General features: G+C 40.5%; 1 protein-coding gene across 22 annotated transcripts in view; it reads right to left on the bottom strand.

Annotated features, from left to right (window-relative positions):
- Positions 1-24,513, bottom strand: part of CELF2 (CUGBP Elav-like family member 2) — a 544,814-nt gene that overhangs the window by 9,944 nt on the left and 510,357 nt on the right. For 7 of the 22 annotated variants that reach the window (XM_072923958.1, XM_072923961.1, XM_041713747.2 and 4 more), the window contains 3 exons: positions 13,090-13,209; positions 6,310-6,507; positions 3,377-3,520 (listed from right to left, as the gene is read on the bottom strand). In XM_072923958.1, coding sequence (XP_072780059.1) covers positions 3,377-3,520; positions 6,310-6,507; positions 13,090-13,209 — 462 coding nt within the window. Of the gene's footprint in view, positions 1-3,376; positions 3,521-6,309; positions 6,508-13,077; positions 13,210-24,513 lie in introns of all 22 variants that reach the window. The other 15 variants (XM_072923957.1, XM_030263720.4, XM_030263712.4 and 12 more) reach the window with 3 other exon arrangements.

The following is a 24,513-nucleotide window of genomic DNA, read 5'->3' as shown; positions in this document are numbered from 1 at the left end:
AATAAATGTTCCTCCATATCTTCCTTGGTTTTAGTAACTCTTGCCACTTTCTCACTTCCTCCCTGAGATCATTCCCTCTTAAATTTTTTGCCAAAATTTTTTTCCAAATCCTGAGGAGCTTCATCACTCTCTTCCTTTCTTCCTTTCCCCTATTTGGTTCTAGGAGATCATGTCTGTTCACATGACTCCAATCATTACCTTAGCTCTGTGTCCTGTGTCTCCTTCCACTGGCTCTAGGATTGGCTCAGGGATAGCAAAGGGAACTAGCACGAGCTGGGAGGCAGCTGTAGCACTGTCCAGGCAGATGCTCCACTGCTGAGGTGCAGCTACTCCTACCTACCTTAACAATTCAGCATTTCCCTCTACAGCTATCCTGACCTTCACTTTATTCCCTTTAGTGCATATTACTGCTATGAACTTATCATCACTGTAGTTCCTTTCCTTTGTACCTAGTTTTATCCAGCTGAAAAGTAAGCAAGTGATCTAAACTAGTCACTTGGCATCTGTGGATGGTGAATGAAGAGAAGGAAGCACACTGCTGGCATCAGCCCCTCTCAATTCAGTTGTTCCGATTCACGATTTGTCTCTTTACACAGAAAGCAATACCTGCATTAGCTTGTTACACTCCCATCTTCCTTATTGAGAATCTTCATTTATAAAGCTTTACTGAGGAATCTAGAATTTCTTCCCTTTATTTTAATTTTTCTGATTGGACCCATTCATCATTTTTTGTCTGATTTTTAAACTACAGGTTACATGAAGTTGGAATGATGTTTCTTATTAATTCTTAAAGATCCTGTCATAACAATTCTGATTTTTGTTTTAGATCTTTGGGTATCTCTATAATCGGAATAAATAATTTTCATCATTCAAGTTACAATTTTGCTAAAAGGCTGACTGCATTTCTGCACTGATGTAACTGGGTCCCTCCTCCTATGCCTTACTTACAGATCTCATTTTTCTTATTCTAACATTTATGAAAGGCAAGAGATAAGCTTGAAGAGTGAAATCCTTTGTCTGCTGAATCAACTAAAGCCCATGGAGCCTGTGAGAACTCATGGAAGAGCACTTCCAGGTGTAAACACTGTCCTGTCATCCTCATCACCATTTAATCCTTTGAGCATTCATTTGGGGTTGGACAAGAAAATAAAATATGCCTAAGTCCTTTTTCTGCAAAGAAAGGGAATTTTTCATTTTGTGAAGCAGTTTTGCATAAAGATTCATCACTGTCTATCACTCACTCAGAATAAACCTTCCCATTTCTGCCAGACAGACTTGGACAATCTTTACACCTTTTGGATGTTCAACCTGTTCTTGTCTGTAATTTGACTTCCTCCTCCTTTGGGCAGGAGATTGGAAACTCCAGAGTAGGGAGCCCTAAGCATGTGCAAATTATTACAATTACAATTACTAGGGGCAAAAAGACCAAACCAAACCAACAAATAAAAAAAAAAACCCCAAACTCAAACTATACCAAGAGCAGTGACCATTAATGATTCAGCAGAGTAATGGGTTCTTCAGCTGCAGTATTGTTGTAGTTTTTGGGTGGGAGAACAGGAAAAAAAAAAAAAAAAAGGCTTTTTGAAACACAAGTATAGGACCAAAACAAAAAATAGACAATTCTTGCTAATAAAGCTGAGGAGGTGCATGCAGACTATGCCAGTACATTAAGCTAGCAGGACTAATTCTGGCTTTGCCTGTGATTTGCAGCATCACCAAGTAGTCACCCACTGAATCAGAAAACTCAGCCTCATCTGTCACTTCTACTTTTTGTTTTCAAAGCAGAGCTCCCTCCCTGGTAGCAGAATATCTGGGAAGGAAGACTGAGAAATGGAAATATCAGTGAAAGCTGATAAACGAAAAAGACAGAGGATTCCTCCATCCGCTTGGTGTCGACACCTCCACTTTCCCTTAAAGAAGATAACTTTGGTGCATTACTGAGTTAGGCAACTGTGTCCCACAAACCCAGGCACATGTGTAAGAAAGTAATCAAAGAGTAAAAGAAAATGCACAAAAAGCAAGTGTGGGAAACGATCTGATGAATTGAGCCACCTGCCCAAACTGATTTACATTCTTTCAGCAGTCACCACAATTGCTGCATTTTTATTAACATAGCTTGATTTGTCTTTTCATCAGGATTCCTGGAGACCTCAACAACGATTTTGTAACCCTCAACATACTAACAGAACTGGCTCCAGATCAATGGGGGAGTCCATTTCAATTCCACTTTTCAAATTTGCAAGAGCCTCAGGGACTGCTTTAACCCATTGCAGACACAGGCTGAACTATACTGGTCTTGATATGAATAATTTTTTGTAAAGCCTAAAGAGCTGAATGCTTCAAAAATGAACTTAAAGACTGTGGGAAAATGCAGACAGAATGTTACACTCTTTCTGTGAACTGAATCAAATTTCCAAGTGTACTGTCCAATCCCTTTTTGTCATATATACAGGCCCATTACTTTGGTAAAGAATTGCCACTTTAAAGAAAATTCCAGTATTTTGTATCAAACTTTGCAAAACTCATGGTTAAGAGATTCCTTCCTCCCCCTAAATCCTCTCTGTGTCTTGTATAAGACCATAATTATTAGATCAATGCCCCAAAAGTTTACCACTCACTCACATTCTCTGCTCCACTCCATCAAAGCACTGAACTGGTGCATCTCTGCTATTCCAAAGACATCAGATCTCCTAATCAACCCTAAAACTATTTTTATACCAACACATCATCTCCTCCTCTGCTGTGATCTAATTTTCTGACAGCTCATAGTATTTTCTGGGAAACTTGACACTGATCTTGTGAGGCTCTCTTCATCCCTGCCCTAAGGTAAGGGAGATGCCACTTTCCAGAACACACTGGAACCCACCCACAACAGCTGGAGCTGCATATCTAGACATCAACTGTCTGCAGAATATTCTGAACTACATGTACACACCATTCAGTCACAAATTGCAAAATCTTGTACTTAATTCAGAAGAAAGAAATTCCTGTAATGCAGAAGCAATGGGTTAAACATAGAGCTTTTTTTAAGTGGCTCAGCTATACAATAGAGAATAATTAGGTATCCATAATAAGGCAATTTAATAGTATACTAAATGACATTCCCCCACACAGGGTGTAATTAGTTTCATGTACTTGACACATTCATGCGAGATGTCAGACTGGAAGATTATTATTGTTTTTTTTTCATATCCAATTTTTAGTTAGAAGTAGTTTGTCTGTGCATCTTCCTGCTCATTTGAGGATTAACAGTCTATTATTTTTGGAATGATTTTCCAGCATGACATTTCTCACATTGTTGTTAATTTTCTTTCCTGGCCCCTTTTCAGTATAGTGCATGTGGCTTTTAGTATTGGATTTATTAAATTTGACATACCAAAGCACTTGCTTAAATTGGTCTGTTTGTCAATGAAGACTTTAGCAGAGATAACATTTCCAAAAGGCATGAACATCTGCAGAATGTCCTGGTCTCCAAACTCCTGGGGGAGGTGGTAAATAAAGAGGTTTGCCCCTTCTGGACCTTTAGGAAAATAAAAAAAAAAGAGAGAAAAAAGAAGTATGAAAACAGCTATTACAAGTGCTACATTTAATCTGTTTTTCCATAATACTTACTGAAGCTGATGGTCAGAAAGCATTTCACTTTCTAACTCTGAAGGAACAAAAGCAAGTGGATCATCAAAGAAGCACAGCTGAAATGCAGCTCTTGAGAGCATCCCATCTTGAAAAGTGTTTACTTTGAAAAGTGTTTATTTCATAACTCTACTACAGAAGTAGTTAAATTCATCCTCTTTCTTCAATTTACATGAGTGTCTTTCAGTATAATTAAGGTTAGGAAAAGAGGTACAGAATGTATTGGCTCTCAAAATGCTCCAAGAACTCCACAAGGAGTCCTATGCTGCTTCCAACACCTGCATGGGTTTGTCAGTTTAATTCCAGTTGCAGGAACTTATGGAAAGGGAAGGAGGTGAGCTCAGATTTGAGTACCACAGATTTAAACGCAAAAGGCAAGAAAATGGTGCAGATAGGAATAAAAATAGTAAGAAGCACACCTTGTGACTTAAAAGTCAGTGAAGTCAGTGAGAAAAAGACATTGAGAATTAAATTTGTAGCGACTAATTTCAAAATGAGCTTTTTTTTTTTTTTAAATATAAATTCCCCCATAGAAAGATCTATCTTCTGGAAGAAGCTTTGTAAAACAACTATTTTAAAGAAGTTCAAAATGAAGTAGTTGGGTTGCAATTAAGTGGCTTTAGACTTAGTTCAGTTTGCAAACAAAGGTGTAAACTCAAAGGTGCTTTGAATATTTTTCATTACAGAAAAAGTTTGAGATATTTATTATTAAAGGTGTAAGTTAAAACATTCATCCTAGTGCTGATAGGTTATTTTTTTCCCCTAGCTCAGTAGCAACACACTGGAAAGGAGCAATGGATGCCAGGAAGAGTGTGATATATGATGGAGCCAGATGTGGCCTCCATGCAGGCTCCAGCAGTGTAAGTGGTACACAAACGGAACAAGCATTTCTGCTAAAACCACACCTAGACTAGCCTGATTACTTATTCCCTTGCTTAATTGAACATAAATGTGCTCAGATGTGATGTCTTTGGTTTTCTGGAGAGGAAGAGGAAAGCGCTCATGATATTTACAGATCTTCTTCAGCAACAGAGCCACAGAGCCTCACCTCTCCTACACAGAATAAGACTGGCTGCTCTCTCTCAGCCTGAAGGAAAAGGTAAAAAGTTTGCCCAAAAGAAGTAGATAAATGAATTAGATTAAAAAAAATAATTCTGGGGAGGCAGGAAAAAAAAAAGATGAAATAAACTTGTCACTTGGAACTTTTTCTTCTTGTCACAAGTAAATTATCATTTCCAGCAAATAATGCTCTTTTAAATAATAGGGGAAAAAAATTGCTAAATAATATTTAAGAGCATATGCACAAGGCAGTTCACTGTGCTTCAGCATTTAATATTTTTATAGCATTTTTCTCTGGTACTTGTTTATCCTCAACCACTCTAGACTCTTCCATCAGAAATCATGGTAAGAGACAAAACATTGCTATCAGTATTCAGTAGTGGAATTCACTCACTTGACTTAACTACCCACTAACAGATACAAGATATATAACAAAACACTGTGTTTTAAAAAGGATGCCAGCAATTCATAAAAACAAAAAAATAAGCCTAAAGTTGATTTGAATGTTTCTGAACACAGAAAAATTAAAATAGCTAGAAAAAAAAATCAAGCTAGCCTTCACTATGTATCTTGCAATGACTCCAAATAAACAATTTTTTTCTGGTGTCAAATGCTCTATTGTCACAGACAAAAGGGCCTGAGGTGAAAGATAAATGCAGAAAACAAAAAATATGGAAAAAACAAAAAAAAAATCCCTTTTCATTTTAAATAATTCAAGCTCTTAGCAGCAAACGAAGGAAACATTTGAGAGAAAATATACATTTTAACTCCAGTGTTGCTATACAATAACCACCTGGGGGAATGCCAAATTTGTCTTCCTAAGAAACACATCCCATAACAGTACAAAATACTATTTCAAAAGAGGATAAAAAAGATTTCTCTTGAGGATATTATACTAGATTTATTTCCAAAGCTTATCCTTGGCAAGAGCAGTAGTGACAACATAGATACAGTCTTAGAAAGCATGCAGTATTTTCCTGTCTTTGTAGAATTAGCTGGAAATTAGGACAGGAGAAAGCAATGAAAACAGAAACAACCCCCCTGAAAATGCCTGGGAAGCATGAAGGGGAACGGAAGAGGGGAAAGGGGTAGCCTCATTTTCCTAAACACCTTGTAATTAGTATTCATTTATTCTTAGCAATAACTTCCTGAGGTTTATTTGCTGTTGGTGTAGGGAGAGGGAGGCAATCATTCACTTAGCAGCTTCCTCACAAGACCCACAATTAAGCGAAGAACCACTCAAAGTGAAAACGGATCTTGTCATTAGCTCAAAACCTTAATCAGATTAACTCCACTATGACAGAAAATGGAAACCAGAAGACAAAATTGCATCCGCGGAGGGATGATTTTTGTTAGCGGCGCCTTTTTATATGGTAGTTGGTAAATGCTTTTATATAAGGAAGGGATGGGTGGCAAAGTATAACTTGGACAAATGGCTGAAAATGAAACACATTAGACAGAAGAAGAAGGTGACACATTAGAAGTTCACAATGGCAGGCAGGAGAAAACTGGATGAAGAAGAAATCACGGATTAGACTGCCTGAGGCTTTCCACGAAGCCTCCAGGAGGAAAGAGCCGCGTGGCAGCGCCTGGGCTGGGTTTGCTGGCGTGGGCACTTACCTTCCTTCTGGCTGCCCGCGGCGCTCTGCTGCTGCAGCAGGCTCTGGCTGTAGAGGGTGGGCAGCGCGGCGGCCGCGTACTGCTGGATTCCTGAGTAGGCCTGGGTGAGCGCGTCCATCGTGCCGGCCGTGCCGTTCGTCAGGCCAGTTGCGCCGAGTCCTCCGTTCAGGGCCGCCATACCTGAGAGCATTTGAGCAACTTTACAAAAAACCCAACAATAGAGAAAAGAAATTGCACTTGTTCATTAGTGCTTTCCGAAAGTCGTTGGTATTATACGACACTGACGACGACAGCAGTGCATGCAGCTCGGCACGTCACCAAATGGGACTGAGGACAAAGAAACACGACTTTGGCATCAGGGTCACTTCAGCACAAGGGTTGCACAGTCAAATGGACTCGCATGCAGCCTGCTACTGGCAAGTACTACAGCTCCGTGCTCCTGAGAGCCTCTCTGCTCATCCTCCTTGACACCTGTGCTTCTGCTGTGGGTGTCTGAGGCTGGCAGTGTGGGACCTATTTGACCTGCGTCCTTGTCTGTGGAAAAAGCAGTCTGTGAGAAAAGCCGCTCTCTCTGACCACAGTCTTCAGCAACAGCCATGACAACACCAGATGACAAGTGTCTTGCTTATACAGAGTAAGCAGAGAACCCTGATTAACTGCATTTTAAAACAGGTCTTTTTCAACCTAAATGATTCTATTATAACCCTCTACAATTACAGACTTTGTCCCTCTAAGCTTGTGGTAAAAAGATGGACTGTGACGCTCACTTGCTTCCACCCCTCCTCTAGTTACTTCAGTCACTCCACAAGAGATGAACAACAGCACACCCAGAGTGACTAAAAATACTTCATCCAGACTAGGCATTTTTCATAAAGAAACAAAAGCATTTATTTCTAGCAATGTTTTTCTTCACAAGGGAAGAAGAGTCACTTTTTTTTTAACTTACAGCAATTCTAGATCCTGATAAGTAGCAGAGTAATTTAACTGGGATAGCTGCTAAAGAGGAAATTTCAGATGGGATTGCTAGCTGTGCAGAAAATGACATCCCTCATCCATGCAAACAGTGTGGGCTGCATAAGGAGTTGTACTACTCTGATTTGATGGTGGACAAACTCCTGAGCTACAGGTTCCCTCCTCTGCTTCTATTGCTCAGCATGACTCCAAAATGAGTTATGTTGAAGTTCACAGCGCTAGCATGTCTTTCAGAAATTCCAGAAAAAGTGAATTTGCTGTTGGAAGTTGAAAGTGTGGCAGGGTTCAGAGCCCTGCTCATCTTCCACACATCCAGCCTATGTCAACCTGAGCACTGAGAGTACATCAGGACTAAGACTCAGAGAATATTTTCTGCCCAATTAGCCATCCCAGCTCCCCAGGTGCTAGGTGAACAGCTCACAAACAACTTAAAGGACTTAACAGGCCCATAGAGGTACATAGAAAAATGGGGGGGGGGAGAGGGGGGGGCACCCAGAATCACCAGCAATCATTTCTTAGGAATTGTCTAATGTTTTGGTTGGTAAAATGGTGGGTGAAGATGTGACTGGTAGTGTCATATTAAGATCCCAAAGAGAGGAACAGTAAAGAGAAGGAAAGGGCTTAATTTCAGAGCAATAATAAGGGTTATGTAAATTGGGGAAAAGTGGGGAAATTAAGCAGAGGACACTTTATAGTAAATTAATAATGAAATCTATTTGATTGAGAAACAATCTTCAAGGAAGATTGCAGAAACCTTATCATGTGTAATTTAGGTACAGGAAGAATACTGCAGGGAATTATCCAGCATTGACAGAGGAGGATAAAGATGCTGACCCCAGTATCCTTCTGCCTCTTATGTAGATTTGGAAAGCATATTCCTATGAGTCTCCAATAATCAGGACAATTGCTCAAGTGGCACCTTTTTGGCTCCACCAGACTCTGTGCCAATTAAGAGAATTGTACTGCATAAATTATACCTTTTGATCTTACTATAATTTGTGTGACTAAACACTTGACAGAGATGTGATATTCTTAGCCTTTCCTTAATAAAATGTCTCACTTTGAAGACTTCTCTTTCCCCTCCACCCCACTTCAGAGCATCAGTGTACCCTGATGGGAGGAACTGGCTGCCACTGCTTTGAACAAAAATCCCTGTCAGAGCTCAACAGACCTGGATATTTCTTGTACAATGGTTCCAGTTATAAAACTGTATTGGGTTTGGGTGGTAGTGGGGGGGATAAAGGGGTGGTTTCTCTGAGAAGTTGCTGGAAACCTCCCCTACTTCCTACAGAGCCAATGCTAGATGGCTCCAAGATGGACCTGCTGCTGGCCACGGCCCATCAGTGACAGTGGTAGCACCTCCGAGGTTAACTTGGTAAAGGAGGAGAAAAAACCCTGTGCAATGGTAACTGCAGCTAGAGAAGAGAGGAGTGAGAATGTGTGAGAGAAACAGCTCTTCCAGGTCGAGGGAGAAGGAGGAGCAGGAGCTGCTCCAGGCACTGGAGCTGAGATTCCCCTGGTGCAGCCCGTGGTGGGGCAGCTGTGCCCTGCAGCACATGGGGGTCCACGGGGGAGCAGAGATCCACCTGCAGCTCGTGGAGGAGCCCACACCAGAGCAGGTGGATGCCCAAAGAAAGCTGTGACCCCACAGGAAGGCAGTGCTCCTGGCAGGACCTGTGGAGAGAGGATTGCACTGGAGCAGGTTTGCTGTCAGTACTTGTGATTCTGGAACAGCCTTTTCCTGAAGGGAAGTGCTATGGAACTGACCCACACTGGAGCAATCTGTGGAGTGCTGCAGCCTGTAGAAAGGGACCCACATTGAAGGAGCAGGTGAAGAGCTCTCTCCTGTGGGAGTGACCCCATGCTGGAGCAGAGGAGCAGTGTGAGGATTCCACCCCTGAGGAGGAAGGAGCTGCAGGAACAATGTGTGATGAACTGACTGCAGCCCCCATTCCTTGTCCTCTTGCACCACTGGGGACAGTAGGTGAAGAATTCAGGAATAAAGTTAAGCCTGGGAGGAAGGTAGGAGTGGGGTGAAGGTGTTTTTAAGATTTGGTTTAATTTCTCATTATTCTACTCTGAATTGACTGGTAATAAATGAAACTAATTTCCCCAAATCAGGAGTATTCTGCCTGGCAAGTCATCTCTCCCTGCCCTTACCTGAACTCACAAACCTATTGTTATATTTTCTCTCTCCTGTCCAGTTCAGGAGGGGGTGTGACAAGAGTCACATTCAAAATATTGTAATAACAGTAATAATAACAAAAACTATATAAACAATATTTTTATAATAAATGTACAATATAAAATATATTATTGTATAAATAAATATTACTACTAATAATAATTCTATCCTGAGGCTGACTGTTGCCTGCTCTGCTGTTCTGTGCTTAGGTCTGTGTCACTGCTTGCATGGATGTACACACAGGAATGTTAAACTAAAGGCTCCTGATAAAGCAGCTTGTATCTCTCTTTTTATTAGGGTGTTGAAATAACTTGATAACAGAAGTAGCATTAGGATACCATGTTATCTTTCATGAGTCATTGGCCTATTAGATAAACATGCTTTGTGTTGCAGTGGGCAGCATCCTCCCCCTCCTTTTCCCTGGAATTAATAGCACTTCCCACCCAGCACTTCCAGATCAGCCATCAGCCAGACAACCCAGCCCACAGCACTGCTCCTGGGAAGGGCACAGCTACTCCTGCACAGCCCATGGGTGGCATACACCTCCCTCCTGAGCAAAACACAGCTGCAGAAAGCACCCAACACTTTCTCTGTTTTATGATTTTTATGAAATCTGCAAGGCCCAGCTGCATCTCTGCCATCTCTTTATTATCTCTATCAATGCAGCTCAGTCACACACTGAACTCTGGTCCCTTCCTCCCTTCTGTGAAATAACCTTTTGGAGCCTCTCATCTATGGCCTTCTACTATTCTGAGTTTCTCTACATAAAACAAAAGCAACAAAGCTTGGCAAGTCCAAAGGTCTCTCAAAGTGCTTTTCAAGCACCTTCAAATCTGTCATGAATAGTTTTATCTCTGTTTTACAGATGTAAATAAGGGGGCAAAAAAAGCTAAGTTACTGCCCTGGGGTCACACACAAATCCTGTGCCAGGGCTATCCAGTATCCTGAAAGTATGTCTTTGTTCTTAATTGCAAAGGGTCACTTCCTCCCTCTTTACTTATTTTTCCTCATAATTCATAATTCTTTTTGGTACTTAGGTTTGTTAAATTTACATGCTCAAAGCAGAGAGTCTAATGTTTTGCCATTTAGTTTTAGGTGCTTCAAGAATAATGGACAGAAGACTAAATCCCCACACTTAGGTAAAACTGCTGCCAAAACCTTGGAGACACCTAAACTTACCATACTCCACTTTATTTAAGGCCTCCAGACATCTTTTTAAAATGCTTCTCTCTAGAATGACAGCACTATCAACCTCCATAGCACGGCATCTTTTCACAGACCCAGCCAGGACTGAGAAAACAGGTGAAAGTCTTCTAGTGAGCTCAGTGTGGAAGACATTCTTCATGTGATTCTCACGTGCAGGGCAGGACTTGGCTTAGGCAGAAGAGCATCTCTTCAAACCTCTATATAAATCAACACCCAAGCCCAGTGCCACCTTCTGATTAATTTTTGGGTTAAGCTCTGCTTGATCTGTGCTTTGGATTTTCTAATTCCCCAGCTAGAAGCAGGTCACTCAATTCCCAGTTCGCTGCAGTTACTTCAGGAATGTCCATGGCCAGTGATTACTTTTTATGGGCTTGCTTATGACCATGGTAAAAGCCATGTCAGTGTGGAGCCTCAGACTTATTGAACATGAGGTTTCCCAAAGGCAATCTCCCAGGTGGGTTTGAGTGTGCATGACTGAGTCAGACATGGTCATCAGGAAAAGCCCCAGGTTGTCATTAAAATAGGGGAGGTTGTTGTAATTTGAGCAATGCTTCACTACCATCAGCATCATGAGTACCAGAAAGTGATAATCAAATTCCCTTTTAAAGTGCTCTAATGCTGAGCTGTATCACGAGGAAGTAGTTTCCCCTCTTTAGCTCTCTCTCAAGTATCTATATACATAGACAGACATACTCACATACATTTTGTAAGCACTATACATATATCCATAGAAACAAGCATGAAGAATATTTAGGACTGCAGTCACTGACAGTACAAGTCCACGGAAGCAATGGTGACTTAAAACAAACTGAAATTTGGTACCAGGTTGTGACTACATCATTAATACTTCAAATGACACATGCAGGTAAGTTTGCACACACATCACCTCAAAATACTTGCTTAGAAAATGTAAACTCTTTGCTTGCAGCCTAGCAAGGAGTGCTAAAAGGAGTGCAACAGAAGGGTTTCCACACAATGAGCTCACAGGGTTCACTCCTTCTTGGTTTTGATGAAGAGGTACATTATGTTGGAGTGCTCCAGTGTGCCTGGAGCTTGCTGAGGGGAAGGAGTGGGATGTCATAGTTTGCTCCCGATATGGTAATTTTTTTATACACCAAATGAAGCACAATGACTATCAATCAGAAAGAAAGGACATTTAAGAGTTTCTTACTCATGAAAGGGTAGCTTTCTTACTACAACAGCTCATGAGAAGAGAGGAAGTAAGTTAGACTTCTATGCATGCCATGTGGTTTGCTTTGACACTGATGGAATAAGAAGAAAGGAAATGAATATCTGCCATTTTGGGACCTAATACTAATTTTTCTTAAGTTGTCCTTGAGTTGTACTTACAAAGAGGTTGTTTTTTGTGAAATGCACATGTCCTTGCCAGAAGCAAGTCCTGTTTTACACGAGACCCCATGCAACCATTCAACATTACTACATGAACATCCATAAGCCCCCTTCCTTCCCAGCTCCCAACAATGCCAACCAGAGATCACAGAACAAAAAGATTGGTGAGCAGCCAAGTAACAGTGACAGAAAGGACATCATGCAGAGCATCAGAGTGAGCAAGAGATACTGAGGAGGACATCCATTCCTGAGGGTACATTATGATGGGTCATGGACTGGCAATGACCAAATAGATTCCTTGCATTGCAAAAGGAAATGCAAGGAGCAACTTCAGCTAAAGAATAAAAAGAGGGAGGGGGAAAAATGCAGCTGGGCAAATCTCTTCTGTTACAGGCAAAGGTGAAGTCATCCTAGCAGAAACAATAATTTTAAGAAATCCTCCTTCTTCAAGAAAATCTTTACCAAGGCTAAGGACAAAGGAGAATGTTCTAACAACTACTGGCATCTACTTTAGCAGGAGATGCCAGGATTTGTTAAGATGTCATAGGATAGGTGTGTGTGCTCTGGCATTACAGGTGACTGACTGCATGTCCTCCTACACTTGCCAATTAAAAAGACTTTCATTTTAAAAGCATGTTGCTCTCAAGTCAATTAGATATTTCTTACAGAAGTTTTAAAGGAAATGTGGCACTACATTTCTGAGTGAGGTTTTGTACACTGGGCTGATACACCTGTTGTCAGACTCCCTCAATGAAAAAGGAGCCTCTCCTACAACCTTGACAACCCAAATCCCTGGTGACAATTCTTTTACCTTCCATATTTACTGCAAGAAGAGGAGTCTTTATGCAGGGACATAAGTATATTCACTTTGTAGAACAAACTGTGGGAAACTAAAAGACTCCAGAGAGCTACATATGTAGTAGTAGTATGGAACTAAATCAACTTGACCCCCTTATTTGGTGTAGAGATTAAAAATCATATTATCACTTTGCAATTGATAGTTTTTGTGGCATGATTATTGGGGAAGGCTGTCCACCACAGCAATAAATACTCACTGTTTACGGTACCTGCTAGTGCATTAATATTATTCAGTCCAACAGTGGCTCCAGCCAGTCCTTGGAGAGTACCCAGAGAAGTCAAAGAATTCATGGCCGCACCAGCTGTGGAATTAGCAGTTGATGCAGCCACTGAAAGGAAAAAAAGCAAAGCAAAATTAAGGCAATTAAGTTTGTTTATTTTATTTGGTCACAGAGCAGCTTACAATCCCACCCAGGAGCACAACAGGGCTACTTGCAAGGAGAAGGAAAAAAGAAAATTAGATCAACAAGACCAATCTTGTTCAAGACATTAACAGTGTCATTGGTCATGGGACGTATTGGTGAGTCTATAACTGCAAATACTAGATCACAAAATTCAGTGCTATCATTTGCAAATAAAATACCAAACCAGTATGTCTGGGATCAGACACTTTCTCAAAAGTTTGTCAATCAAGCTAGCAACCCAGGCTGATCACCTAACCAGGCTTTTGAGAATTTGACACACACCTCAAAGTTCATCATTACACAAACAAGAATTACTCAGTAATTTTGTCATACAACAGATTACTATTCTGGGCTCCAAATGTTCTAAGAGTAAGTTTAATTATTCTGAAGAAACTATGCTCTAGGACACTGAATAAACTTCATTTAAAGAAGATTAGAATAATAAGAATGACCAGGCAAATGCAAAATATAACACCATTCATTTTATTGCAGGCTTTTATCCTGGTCTTTGTACATAGATAGTCATGTATATGCACAACTGTGATACTGGTTGTATCCCCAAAAGCTCTGCCAGAGGGGAAAAGATGGAAAAAATGTCCTTGATTCTACAATGTCATGGGAATGATGAAGGTGGTGAGATGAATCCACCTAAATTATGTGTTTAGGGAGAGAAAGAGACTCACTTGTCATAGAAAGTAGTAAAAAGTCATCATTTGGGATAGGCTGGGTGAACTAGAAATACCTGTCTGTCTCACAGAAGTGCCTCGAATAACCAGTGCAGATTAAACACTTAACTCACAGGTAGGTAAAGGCTCACCAGATGAATCACATGCATAAAAGCTGCAGTAGCAATTAAGTTTTTAGCTTGTCTCCCGAGCCCTACTTTCATGTATCAGTCATAAAGACTTCCTTTCTTTTTCTGTTATAACGTTGCATTATCTTAGGAAAAGCGAACATTTAAAGTCAGTTTTGTTGATGATGTACTGGAGGCACATCATATCTACAACCAGACTTTTTTTTTCTCCTATTCATTACCTAGCTATGAAATAGTTAAGACCACTTTTATGTGATGCTTTTTTGGACTGTCAAACACATCAGATTACTCAGTGAACCCTCAAGAAAGTGAAGTCTCTAGAGCTGACAGGATCCAGTAGAGAAAGTAGGAGGTAACTTTTTCACTCTGTGGGTAAACCTTGAAGCTCTAACCTACAAATAACCTGCCTTTGCAACATTAAGACCCACCAAAGACAAGTTTTCACACTCTTGGGGTCTCAAAGTACATTCTTGCTGTGGGGGAAGAGAGATTTCCAGACTCTGTTATGCAGTCCTTGTCTCTTAACATCTGTGATGTTAACGCAAATAATTTTGTATGTTCCAAACAGAAGCAGCTTTGATTATCCAATCTGTCCCCACAAAGCAATAAGAATCCAATAATGTCTTTGATTTAAAAAAGTAATTAAAAAGACAAGTAAAAAACCCCACTTTTTTCAGATAATGTGGGCACCAACAGAGAAAAGAGAAAACACCAAAGTGAATTTCCTGTGACCAACACTGGTTTGTGTTTCTGTCAATGCTCATTAGCAAAAGATTTAAATGAAGTATATAAAACTCAAATCTGAAGAATCTGATTAGTTTTGACTGAACTAAATTCCATCAATTTTCTGCTTTAGAGGATTATTACCATTTTCTCTTGAGGAAACATATATAGTTAAGAAATGAGAGAAATGGGGACTTGGAAACTGCCTGTAAATTACATTAAAGCTGGGGACAAATAGCTCCTGTGAACAAGAGCCATATGCTTATGTATAGTCAACACATCTGTTGGAGAAGGAAAAAAAAATCTGCTTAAAATCTTCCCTCTTGTACAGCCCACAGTGAATTATGGGGGCTCTTATTCCTGGCTGCTCAAACACATGTTCCAGGGATGGTCAGTATCTGGGGTCAATATCTCCTTTTTTCTTTTTTTTTTTGGTATCAAAATAAAGAGCAAAGGCAAATAAAGAGCAGGTGCCTCAGTGCTTCTCCCACTTGAAGCTGCAATGCAGATTATCTAGTTTGCCTGAATAAAGACTTGGCACATACAGTACAATACTGGGTGAAGCCCTAAAGCACCTCAGGAATGAATGCTGTGTTGTGGTGTTTCTTCTGCTTAGCAGGGATCTGCCTCACAGATGCAGTGGGACAATGCTCTGCTTAATATTTCTTTGAGAAGAAAGAAATGGAACACGTAGTGTGGTTTCCACCATCTGATTGAACAGGGGGTGAATAGAAATGAACTCCTTTTCTTTAGGGTGCTTGGAGGGATCAAGCAACCTCTGCATGAGGCTTCCTGAGAGACCCCACACTAATTGATTGAGGCCTGCATATATGAAATAAAGGTGAAGACACTGAGAAGCTAAAATGTTACCTTAAAGGGGCTATAAAAGGCCCAAAATATTAACAGAGGTGAAAATTTCTAACAAAATGCTGTATAAAAACCAACAGATGAAGCAATGGCATGCCTTGTCCCCCAGAAATCTAAAGGAAGATGAAACAAAAGTTAAAAGGTCCTACAAGACAAGTGTGGAGGCTTATACCAGCTGAAAGTTTTTACTTTGTGTGCTCCCAGATGAAATCCATCTAGAGACAAGGACTATGCTTCTCCTGTCCTTTGCCATTTTCTAGTTGCTTTCAACTAAAAAAAAAAGCAACATATATTAAACTGAAGGGAAAGAAGAAAAATCACATGCCTTGTGGTAACAGCAAATGACTGCACTACTTTGGGGGAACCTGTATAACTCTCTTGTGTCAGCAAAACTCTCGGGCTCCACAAATGCTCAGAGTAATGGCAAAGGAAGAATAATTCACTGTCAGAATACTTTCTATATTTATGTCTTTTAGTTGTCCAGAAGACAAAAATACATTGGCTCCCTACATAATTTATAAATTGGGTTTTACCAGGTTCCTCTGACACAAAATAAATGAAAAAAAAAAAAAAGAAAAATATAAAAAAATCACAAAATCACAACTTCCTTCAGCTTCCACACCAGAACATTCACAGAATATGCTGAGTTGGAAGGGACCCACAAGGATTATCATGTCCAACTCCTGGCCCTGCACAGGATACCCCAAGAGTCACACCCTGTGCCTGACAGCATTGTCCAAACCCTTCTTGAACTCTGTCAGGCTCAGTGCTGTGACCACTGCCCTAGGGAGATGTTCCAGTGTCCAGTCACCCTCTGGGTGAAAAACCTTTCTCTAATATCCAACCTAAACCTCCCCTGACACAACTTCAGGCCATTCCCTCAGGTACTGTCACTGGACGCCACAGAGTAGAGTTCAGTGCCTGCCCCTCTTATTTTGCTTCCTCCATTTAACAGATGAAACTTTTGCTATCAGCTTCAATCTTCAAGCCAAGAAACTTGGCCTTTGGTTAATATATTCATTGACAGAGTTCTCTTTGATACAGAGAACATGTTTTTATTTGGAGTGGTTGCTCTACAAAGTCCAGATATTTGTGTTTAAGTAGTAATGCTGCAATCATTGAGATCTTTAAGGCTGGAAGGAGCTGGCATTTTCAAATGTTCTCAAAACATTCACTTCTGCCTATAAATGGTTATAACACCTTTTAGATCAGTGATTTTTTTTTTAACAGCAATGAGCCATTTCTCTTTTAAATTTTAATTTAAGCAACACTTCAACAAAATTCCTAAAAACTATGCCAACCTAAAAAAACAACAGGAATTAGCACAGAAACTTTTGGCCATTCTTTTGGCTAGCTTATGTCAATAGAGTCATAATGATTTACATCATCTGGATTTGCCTCAGCTGGAAAACTAGATTCAGGATAACAGCATCTAGGAAAGGCAATGATGTGTAAATATTTCTTTGGCTTTGCTACACAGACTGTAGATGGAATTAATTTCCCCACTTTTGGCAGCCTTGTTGTTAGTTTAAGCTAGTCTAGTCAAAACTAGACTGTTTCTGAGACTTAATGATTTCCAATTCAGACACCCTACCTTTAGATTTCTATTTCAGGTTGGGCTGAATTGCCCTAAAGACCACGTGGATGAGCTCAACTACCAGATGCTACTGGTGCCTTTCCCAGTTTTCCCTTGAGGGAAAACTGCCCTGGATAAAGCAATTGCTATGATTTTTGTTGCAAGACCTTCTGCTTCTTCACAGTTGCTGCCTGTCTTTTAGGAAGCTGCATCTTAGAGGCACAGGCACATTTTTTGTCATGCCTATTTATGTCCTGCACCTCAGACCAAGGAGTGCCCTTGGTAGAGCTTCTTGCTCTACTGAAACCACAGACCTGTGCTTGTCTGTAGTATAGCCTTGGGCAAATCCCACCCTTCTCATGTCTCAGGGTAATTTATAAAGTGAATCATACAGTCAGTGAATGGTTTAAGTTGGAAGGCATCTTTAAAGATGAGCAAGGAGTGATCTTCAACTAGAACAGGTTGCTCAAAGCCCCATCCAATCTGACTGTGGCTGTTTCCAGGGATGGGCCATTCACCACTTTTCTGGGCAATCTGTGCCAGTGTCTCACCACTCTCATAATAAAAAAGTTTCTTCCTTGTATCTAATCTAAATCTACCCTCTTTCAGTTTAAAAGCATTGCCCTTTGTCCTATTTCTACAGACTCTGCTAAAAGGTTTGTCCTGATCTTTCTTGCAGGCACTCTTTAAGTACTGGAAGGCTGCAATAAAGTCTCCCTGGAGTTTTCTCCAGGCTGAGCAACCCCAACTCCCTTAGCCTTTCCTCATAGGAGAGGTGCTCCATCTCTCTGATCATCTTCAGGAATCCTTTTCCCACAGTGGAGGTCAGGGTTTGGGAAGGCTGCTGAAGGCAAAGAACTAAATAACCCACCTCTGACTGTTGCACTGAAGGAAAGGACCTATTCCAATCACATATGTGCCACTATGTTTTAGCAGAGAAATGGTTTGTAGTGTGTAGTCAGGCTCATTATTTCCTTAATTTTTTTGGGTAAATGTCTAAGTGAAAAGAAAAAAAAATCCAATGACTTCTCAGCAAAGTCCTATACCACAAAAAAACCCCTGTATCTCTTGGAAACTCCCTGTTATATGTGCTAACTTGGCACTATTTAAGGGCAATGTAAATTGTGCACTTCTCCATTCCTCTCCACCTTGTTTTGTTCCCTTCTTCGTTTTCCAACATGGGCATCCTGTCTGGAAATGATACACAAATTGCAAGTCTTGGAGTAAGATACTAAGCACGTGAGGCATTATAAACATTTTAAGTGAAGTTTCTTATTGGAAACATTATTTTGGTTTTAGGGCAGGACTAACAGAGAGAATGAGCAAAGAAAAGCAATGGCAGCTTCAGCTCTTTGTGGGCATGGAGAGTTGCTCTACACCCTGCCAACCACATCCATGTGAAGAGCAGCTATAATGTTTCTGGAGCAGAACCAGATTTCTGGTGCTGCAGGGCTTCAGGGCAGCTCCAAGACTGGCTTAAGAATGCTGGGACTTTCCACACAGAGATCCACAATGGTAAGTAACTGTGTCAGCCCTGCTGACAGCTTTCCTTTAGGCAGCCCTTGGTTACACTCCACAACTCTCCATCACTACGAATACAAGGCACAACAGGAAGCTCAGTGTTTAGTCTGATATCAGCCACTTGCTTATCACCACTCATGAACCACAACTTTGTTCTTATTGTTTTACTTAATGGGGAGTTTAAATAACTCAATGCTCAAGTACTTCTTTTGCTCCAGTTATGATGTAGTAGTGCACCAGGGATCAATATTGCCCACAAATTTTAGTTTCAGCATCTCTGTAGCTAAGCATAAGTTGCAGAGAAAATGTTCTCTTTTGGGAGACACTCCTGGCAGATCTGTATTGACAGTTGTCTAAGTCCAGAATCCTATTTCTTATGCTGAAATTGGGTGTATTTCTGATTTTCTGCTGCCTTCCTAAGCTCACTGACTCCAAGGGCCAGATAACATGGATCTGACACTGGTGCTGACTAAATGGCTGCCATTCAGAGGGACTCAGACGGGCAGAACTGGCCAACATGAACCTTATGAAATTTAACAAGGATATATGCAAAGTCCTGCACGTAGGGAGGAATAATCCCCTTCAATAACACAGTAGGGGATGGATGGGGCTGGGGAGAAGCTTTGCTGAAAAGGACCTGTGGGGGTCTTGGTAGGAAGTGACCACGAGCCAGCAGCAAGCGCTGGCAGCAAAGAAACCAAACAGCATCCCAGACTGTGGAAGAGGAGCCAGGAAATCCAGGTTTCCTCTTTTCTCGGTGCTTGTTAGATCACATCTGAATACTACATGCAGATTTGGGCTCCTCATTGCAAGAACAGTGATCAGGTGGAAGGAGCTCAGTGGAAGGTCAGCAAAGCTGGTCAGGGACTCCAGCATTCATCTTGTAATGAGCTGGGCTTGTTCAGGCTGGAGAAAACAAAACCTAAAGCAACCTCTCAGTGCCTAAAAGGAGTTGATCCACTAGATAGAGCAATAGCACATGCAGGGAAGATGAGAAGTACATTGAAACTAGGGAGGTTCCATTCAGATATAATTAAAAACATTTGTACTGTGAGGGTTGTCAAGCACTGAAACAGATTACCCAGATTGCTCCATCCGTTTCCTTGGAGGTTTTTAAGACTTGTTTGGATCAACCTGATCTCATAGGAGCAGGGAGTTGGGCCACAGACCCAACTAATCTTCCAACCTCAATAATTCTATGGGAATTAGAGCAGCATAGGAGAAAAGCAGAGAAAGTCAGCTCACACTAAGGCAGAATGAAAGAAGGGTGAAGAACAAAGACGTGTTGGAAGCTGAACAGTAGAACCAGTTTCTGTTCTTGGGTCTGTTTACAGAAACAGAGGTTGACATTGAATATGCCACTTAACTCTCATCTGTGGTTTTGGTTCTAGGCTGCCACAACTACACTGTGTGGGTGACATTTCTAGGCCCAACCTACATCTAACAAAATAAGTTCTGACCTTGGATCTTTCCTTGAGGTTTTAGATTCCTCTTACATTCAGCAATGTGCAACAGAAAATAAAATCACAGCAGAATAATGTAAAGAAAGGATATAAAGAAATCATACAAAGAGAGTAAATGCCATTAAAAAAAAAGAAAAAAAATATTTTTAACAGCTCCTCAGTCAGCAACAGAAAAAAACTGTAAGAGTTTATAAGATAATTATAAGGAAAAAAAAAAAAGAAAAAAAAAGAAAAAAGAAATATTAAACCCAAAGTAGAAATCTCTAATTTTAGCCGGCTGAATTTAAAATCTTTGTTTAGTACACAAAATCTCTTGGGTAAACAAAATATGCCTTTGTCCCTTGCTTAGTCCAAGAGGGATAATAAAGCTAAGAGACAACACTGGATTTAAGGATAATCAGATTAAGGCTGCGTTCCCTGTTTTCTTTCTAATCTTTAGTTGCAATAACTAATGATGTTTGGAACTGTGTCTTGAAAACTGTATCTAAACATGAGGAACACCTGCTGGCCTGACTGAAAGACTACAGATATTGGACAAAGTTTTGCTGTGCTGGACAAAGTCTGTGCAAAGCTTCTGACTTTGGTTTATGTTATCTTAGTTTTGTGGTGGTACTCTCTTAAACTCTCTTAAAAAAGAGAATGGCACCGAGCTGTAGGAGGCTCTTATGTAGATGGGAGTCTGGATCACTGGCCTGGAGTTAGGAGGGATTCTGCACAGATCTGATCTTATATATTTAAAATCAGTCAGTTAAGGTGTGTTATCTTAATGTAGCACTAACCCAACTGGTTGTTTTCAAGAGATGGAGGCCACAGAGTTTTCTCCTAAACACACAAATGAAATGCCTTATGGAAAAGGGGAATGATTCAAATATAGTAATGCTGGAGTTTATGAAATGAGGATTATAAACACAGTGTGGGGGAGAAGTGGGCAAGTCAATCATGGTGCCCGTGTGACATTGCTCTCAGGAATTTGCAGTGGTGTTTCTGGCTGAAATGAGCTCATCCTATGGGCTCTGACTGCAGAAGGTACATTTTAAAAGGGAAGAATAATTAAGCAATGACAGAGGCATCATCATTATTAGATAATCACAACCCAGAGGCATTAGAAAACGTTGAGTGTCTCTAATCCCATGGGGTCTAATTATTCTGTGATAATAACCACACCTCCAAGTTTTAATTTATTCTTGTGGAGAATCTGGAGCGGGAGGGGGAGAAATGGGGGCATTTTAATATTTTTGCTAGAAGAAGATGCAGTTGGCCTTTCACTAGGGCTCATCAGTATTCTGATCTAACTAGCATGTGAGATTGGCATTAAATTGTCTGCCCTTTACTGTGATCTCCAGCCAAACTGAGTATCCACCCTTGCACAAACTGGTGGCCTCCCTGTTGCTAACAGTACCAGCAGGCCCTGGTTCTATTTCTCAGGGCAGATTCTGGCAAAGGTGAGGTAGATTTTTCTGGTCTGGAGAGGTGTATTTTCCATAAGGTGCTCTGACAAACACATTGCCATTGTTATGGAGAAAGAAGTAAAAACTTGCACATTTTTTGGTATCTTGAAAGTGCTGTCTGACATGTCAAAAAGGAAAATTCTAGGAAGTTTAAGTGCTCTGCTTGTGCTTGGATAGGATAAAATTAAAGTGACAGATACACTCCAGGGAAAGAGCAGCAGAAAAGCAAGAGAGCAAGAAAGAGTCAGAGGAAACAAGAATGACAATATAGAAAGACATATACCACTATCACAGCCTTTCTCCAGTAAGTCAGTGCCCCTCTGCTTCTTCATTACTCACAGGTGAGCTGTGCCCATGAAAGATTGTCCATTTCTTCTCAAGGAACAGGGAAAGAGAAGCAGCAGTGAGCAAAGGAAGAAGGGAGAGTGCCATGCACTCAGCATCTGGTCTTTTTTTTGTATCTGTGTGCATGCATGTGCAAACGAGAGAAAGCAGAGAAGGAGAGGAGAGGAAGGAGTCTCCCCATCGTGATCCTTCTGGTTCTGGCTTTCTGAAAACAGGTTTATATTTTATTAAATCCTTTGTGAACATTGACTTTTGCAAGAATATTAAAAAAACCCCAGAAAACATAAAGAGGTGAACCAATTAATTCATTGCAAATTCAGAAGCCAAGGCCTTCAACAATGGGACAATAACTTTAGGCTCAAAAATCCATACTATTCAACACTGCATGGGTTTTTGAGAGCCAAGAAACCTTGGGAGAAGTGACAATCAGAGACACTCATTTTAATCACTTGTTTACGTTAATACCTAACTTGACATTTATGATTATCATGAAATTACCCTGTCTACACCAGTGCAAAGAATGAGGAGAAAACAGAACATACAAAGGTACTACAGGTATGGCATACAAACTTATTAGTTGGTTATTTTTGTAGTTTTCTACTCTTCTGTTCCCTAATTTTCCTCCAAACCTATCTCTCTAGCAGAAGGTATATTAACAAACAATGGTTTATTGATTGGGCTTGTCTTTGTGGATCTAGGCTGATTTTGTGAATCTTGGTGTTTAAGGGTACATTTTGCTATGAGATTTTGAAGACAAAGAGAGAGAGAGAGAGAGTAAAAAGCAAGTTGATATTCTGGGCCAATTCCATGCTGATGTTTCTGTTTTGTTGAAATGCATTTCTCAGTGAAGACCATCCACCTCTAGCATAAGCTACAAGCTGTACCTCAGTACTGTGCCTGCAGCATGTTGTGCATTCACCCCAGCACACAACAATAATTCACCTTTGGTTTTGGGTGGGAACTACTTTAGAGTGGCTCAGGAACAGATTAACAATGCACAGGGAACGCGCTTGAGATCAACTTCATAGCAGACCATCATATATTTCCAACTGTAACTCTCAATGAAATCAAACCAAATTGAATCACCACAATATGGAAAACAAAGAAGTGCTGAGCACTTAGGACTCTGTTTTACTCAATGGGGCCAAGGGCTGAAGCACCACTGAGTTCACATCAAAGCCATTTCTACAGGGAGCTTCCAGCTGTGCTCTCATGTTTATTACAGCTCTCACACAATTTGGAGCAGGCCATTGTTCCGAGATGCATGCCCTGATGCTGAAATGACCTCCATGTGGAGCTGCATCAGGATACAGCCACTTATAAATCACTTTCCAAAGAATTTCTGATCTAAAATCAAGAAGGCTCTACTGAGGCCAGGATCTCCTGCCTGGAGTACAGGTTCCTTCACATGGCCCCCGGTGTGTCTGCAACATCTTTGACACACTTTAGGCACTAAGCATTGACAAACAACATGCAGTAGCATCTTTCCATGAACAAAAAAATAAAATAAAAAGAGAGTGTCAGCAGAGTCCAAGGCAATCATTCAAGGTAAGCAATGTTTTTGTTCTACAAGTGCTTATCACATACATATATGCCAATTCAAATTCTAGTACATGGGAGAGGATGGCCTGATTCATCTTCTTTTTCACCTCTCATATATCTGTCTTAAGATAATGTAAACAGTCCTTGGGAGCTGTTTGTCTTTCCACTGCAACAAGATGTTTCTAAAAGACTTGTTTCCTTCAGACATTTAGGAGTCCTATTCATGGTAATTTAGAATAGAGATGAGTTAAACCATATATTGAAAATTTGAGTTTGTTGTTAAAGAAGGTATGAATCCAGAAGGTGCATGCAATAATTTCCATGGCAGATGGGTTTCTAAGTGGAGTGTGCAAGCACAGCCTTATTGCAATAGCACATCCACAAAATGCAGTTGTTCACCCCTGGGAGCTGCAGAACTTGAGGATTATCTTCCCTCATGTAAAATTACTCAGCCAGGTCCTTTGCAGACCATTTGTGAAGTCATACTGAGTTCACTGTGACACTGGTTCTTTTCATCCATATTACACATTTTTGGTCTGCAAACAGCAAAGGCAGTTGAGGGTTTACTTTACTTGGTTTTAAACTCATGCAGCTGTTGGAGATATTTTTGTTTGGCCATTGCATAAAATAATTCAGTAGCCCCATATCCAAGCAACTAGTTCTTCTAAGAGAATGTTAAAATAATTAAGATATTAATAATAATAAAAAGTTGAATAACATTAAGATTAAAATTTTTTTTTTTTACTGTTAATTATAATTTTTCTGCCTTAGGTAAACAAACCAGTAGTATCCATGGACACGAGCACAATCCAGTAGGATTGAAGGAATAGTGTTGGCAGTAGTTGAAAGCTCCTTCAAATGCATGAGTTTTTCTAAGATTTACATTATTTGCTGGGTATTATGAACTGCAGCATTTTCTGGGCTTGTTAC

The sequence above is a fragment of the Taeniopygia guttata genome, chromosome 1A (genome assembly GCF_048771995.1).
Source record: "Taeniopygia guttata chromosome 1A, bTaeGut7.mat, whole genome shotgun sequence".
Taxonomy (NCBI): domain Eukaryota; kingdom Metazoa; phylum Chordata; class Aves; order Passeriformes; family Estrildidae; genus Taeniopygia; species Taeniopygia guttata.
This window is presented reverse-complemented; position numbering and strand designations above follow the sequence as displayed.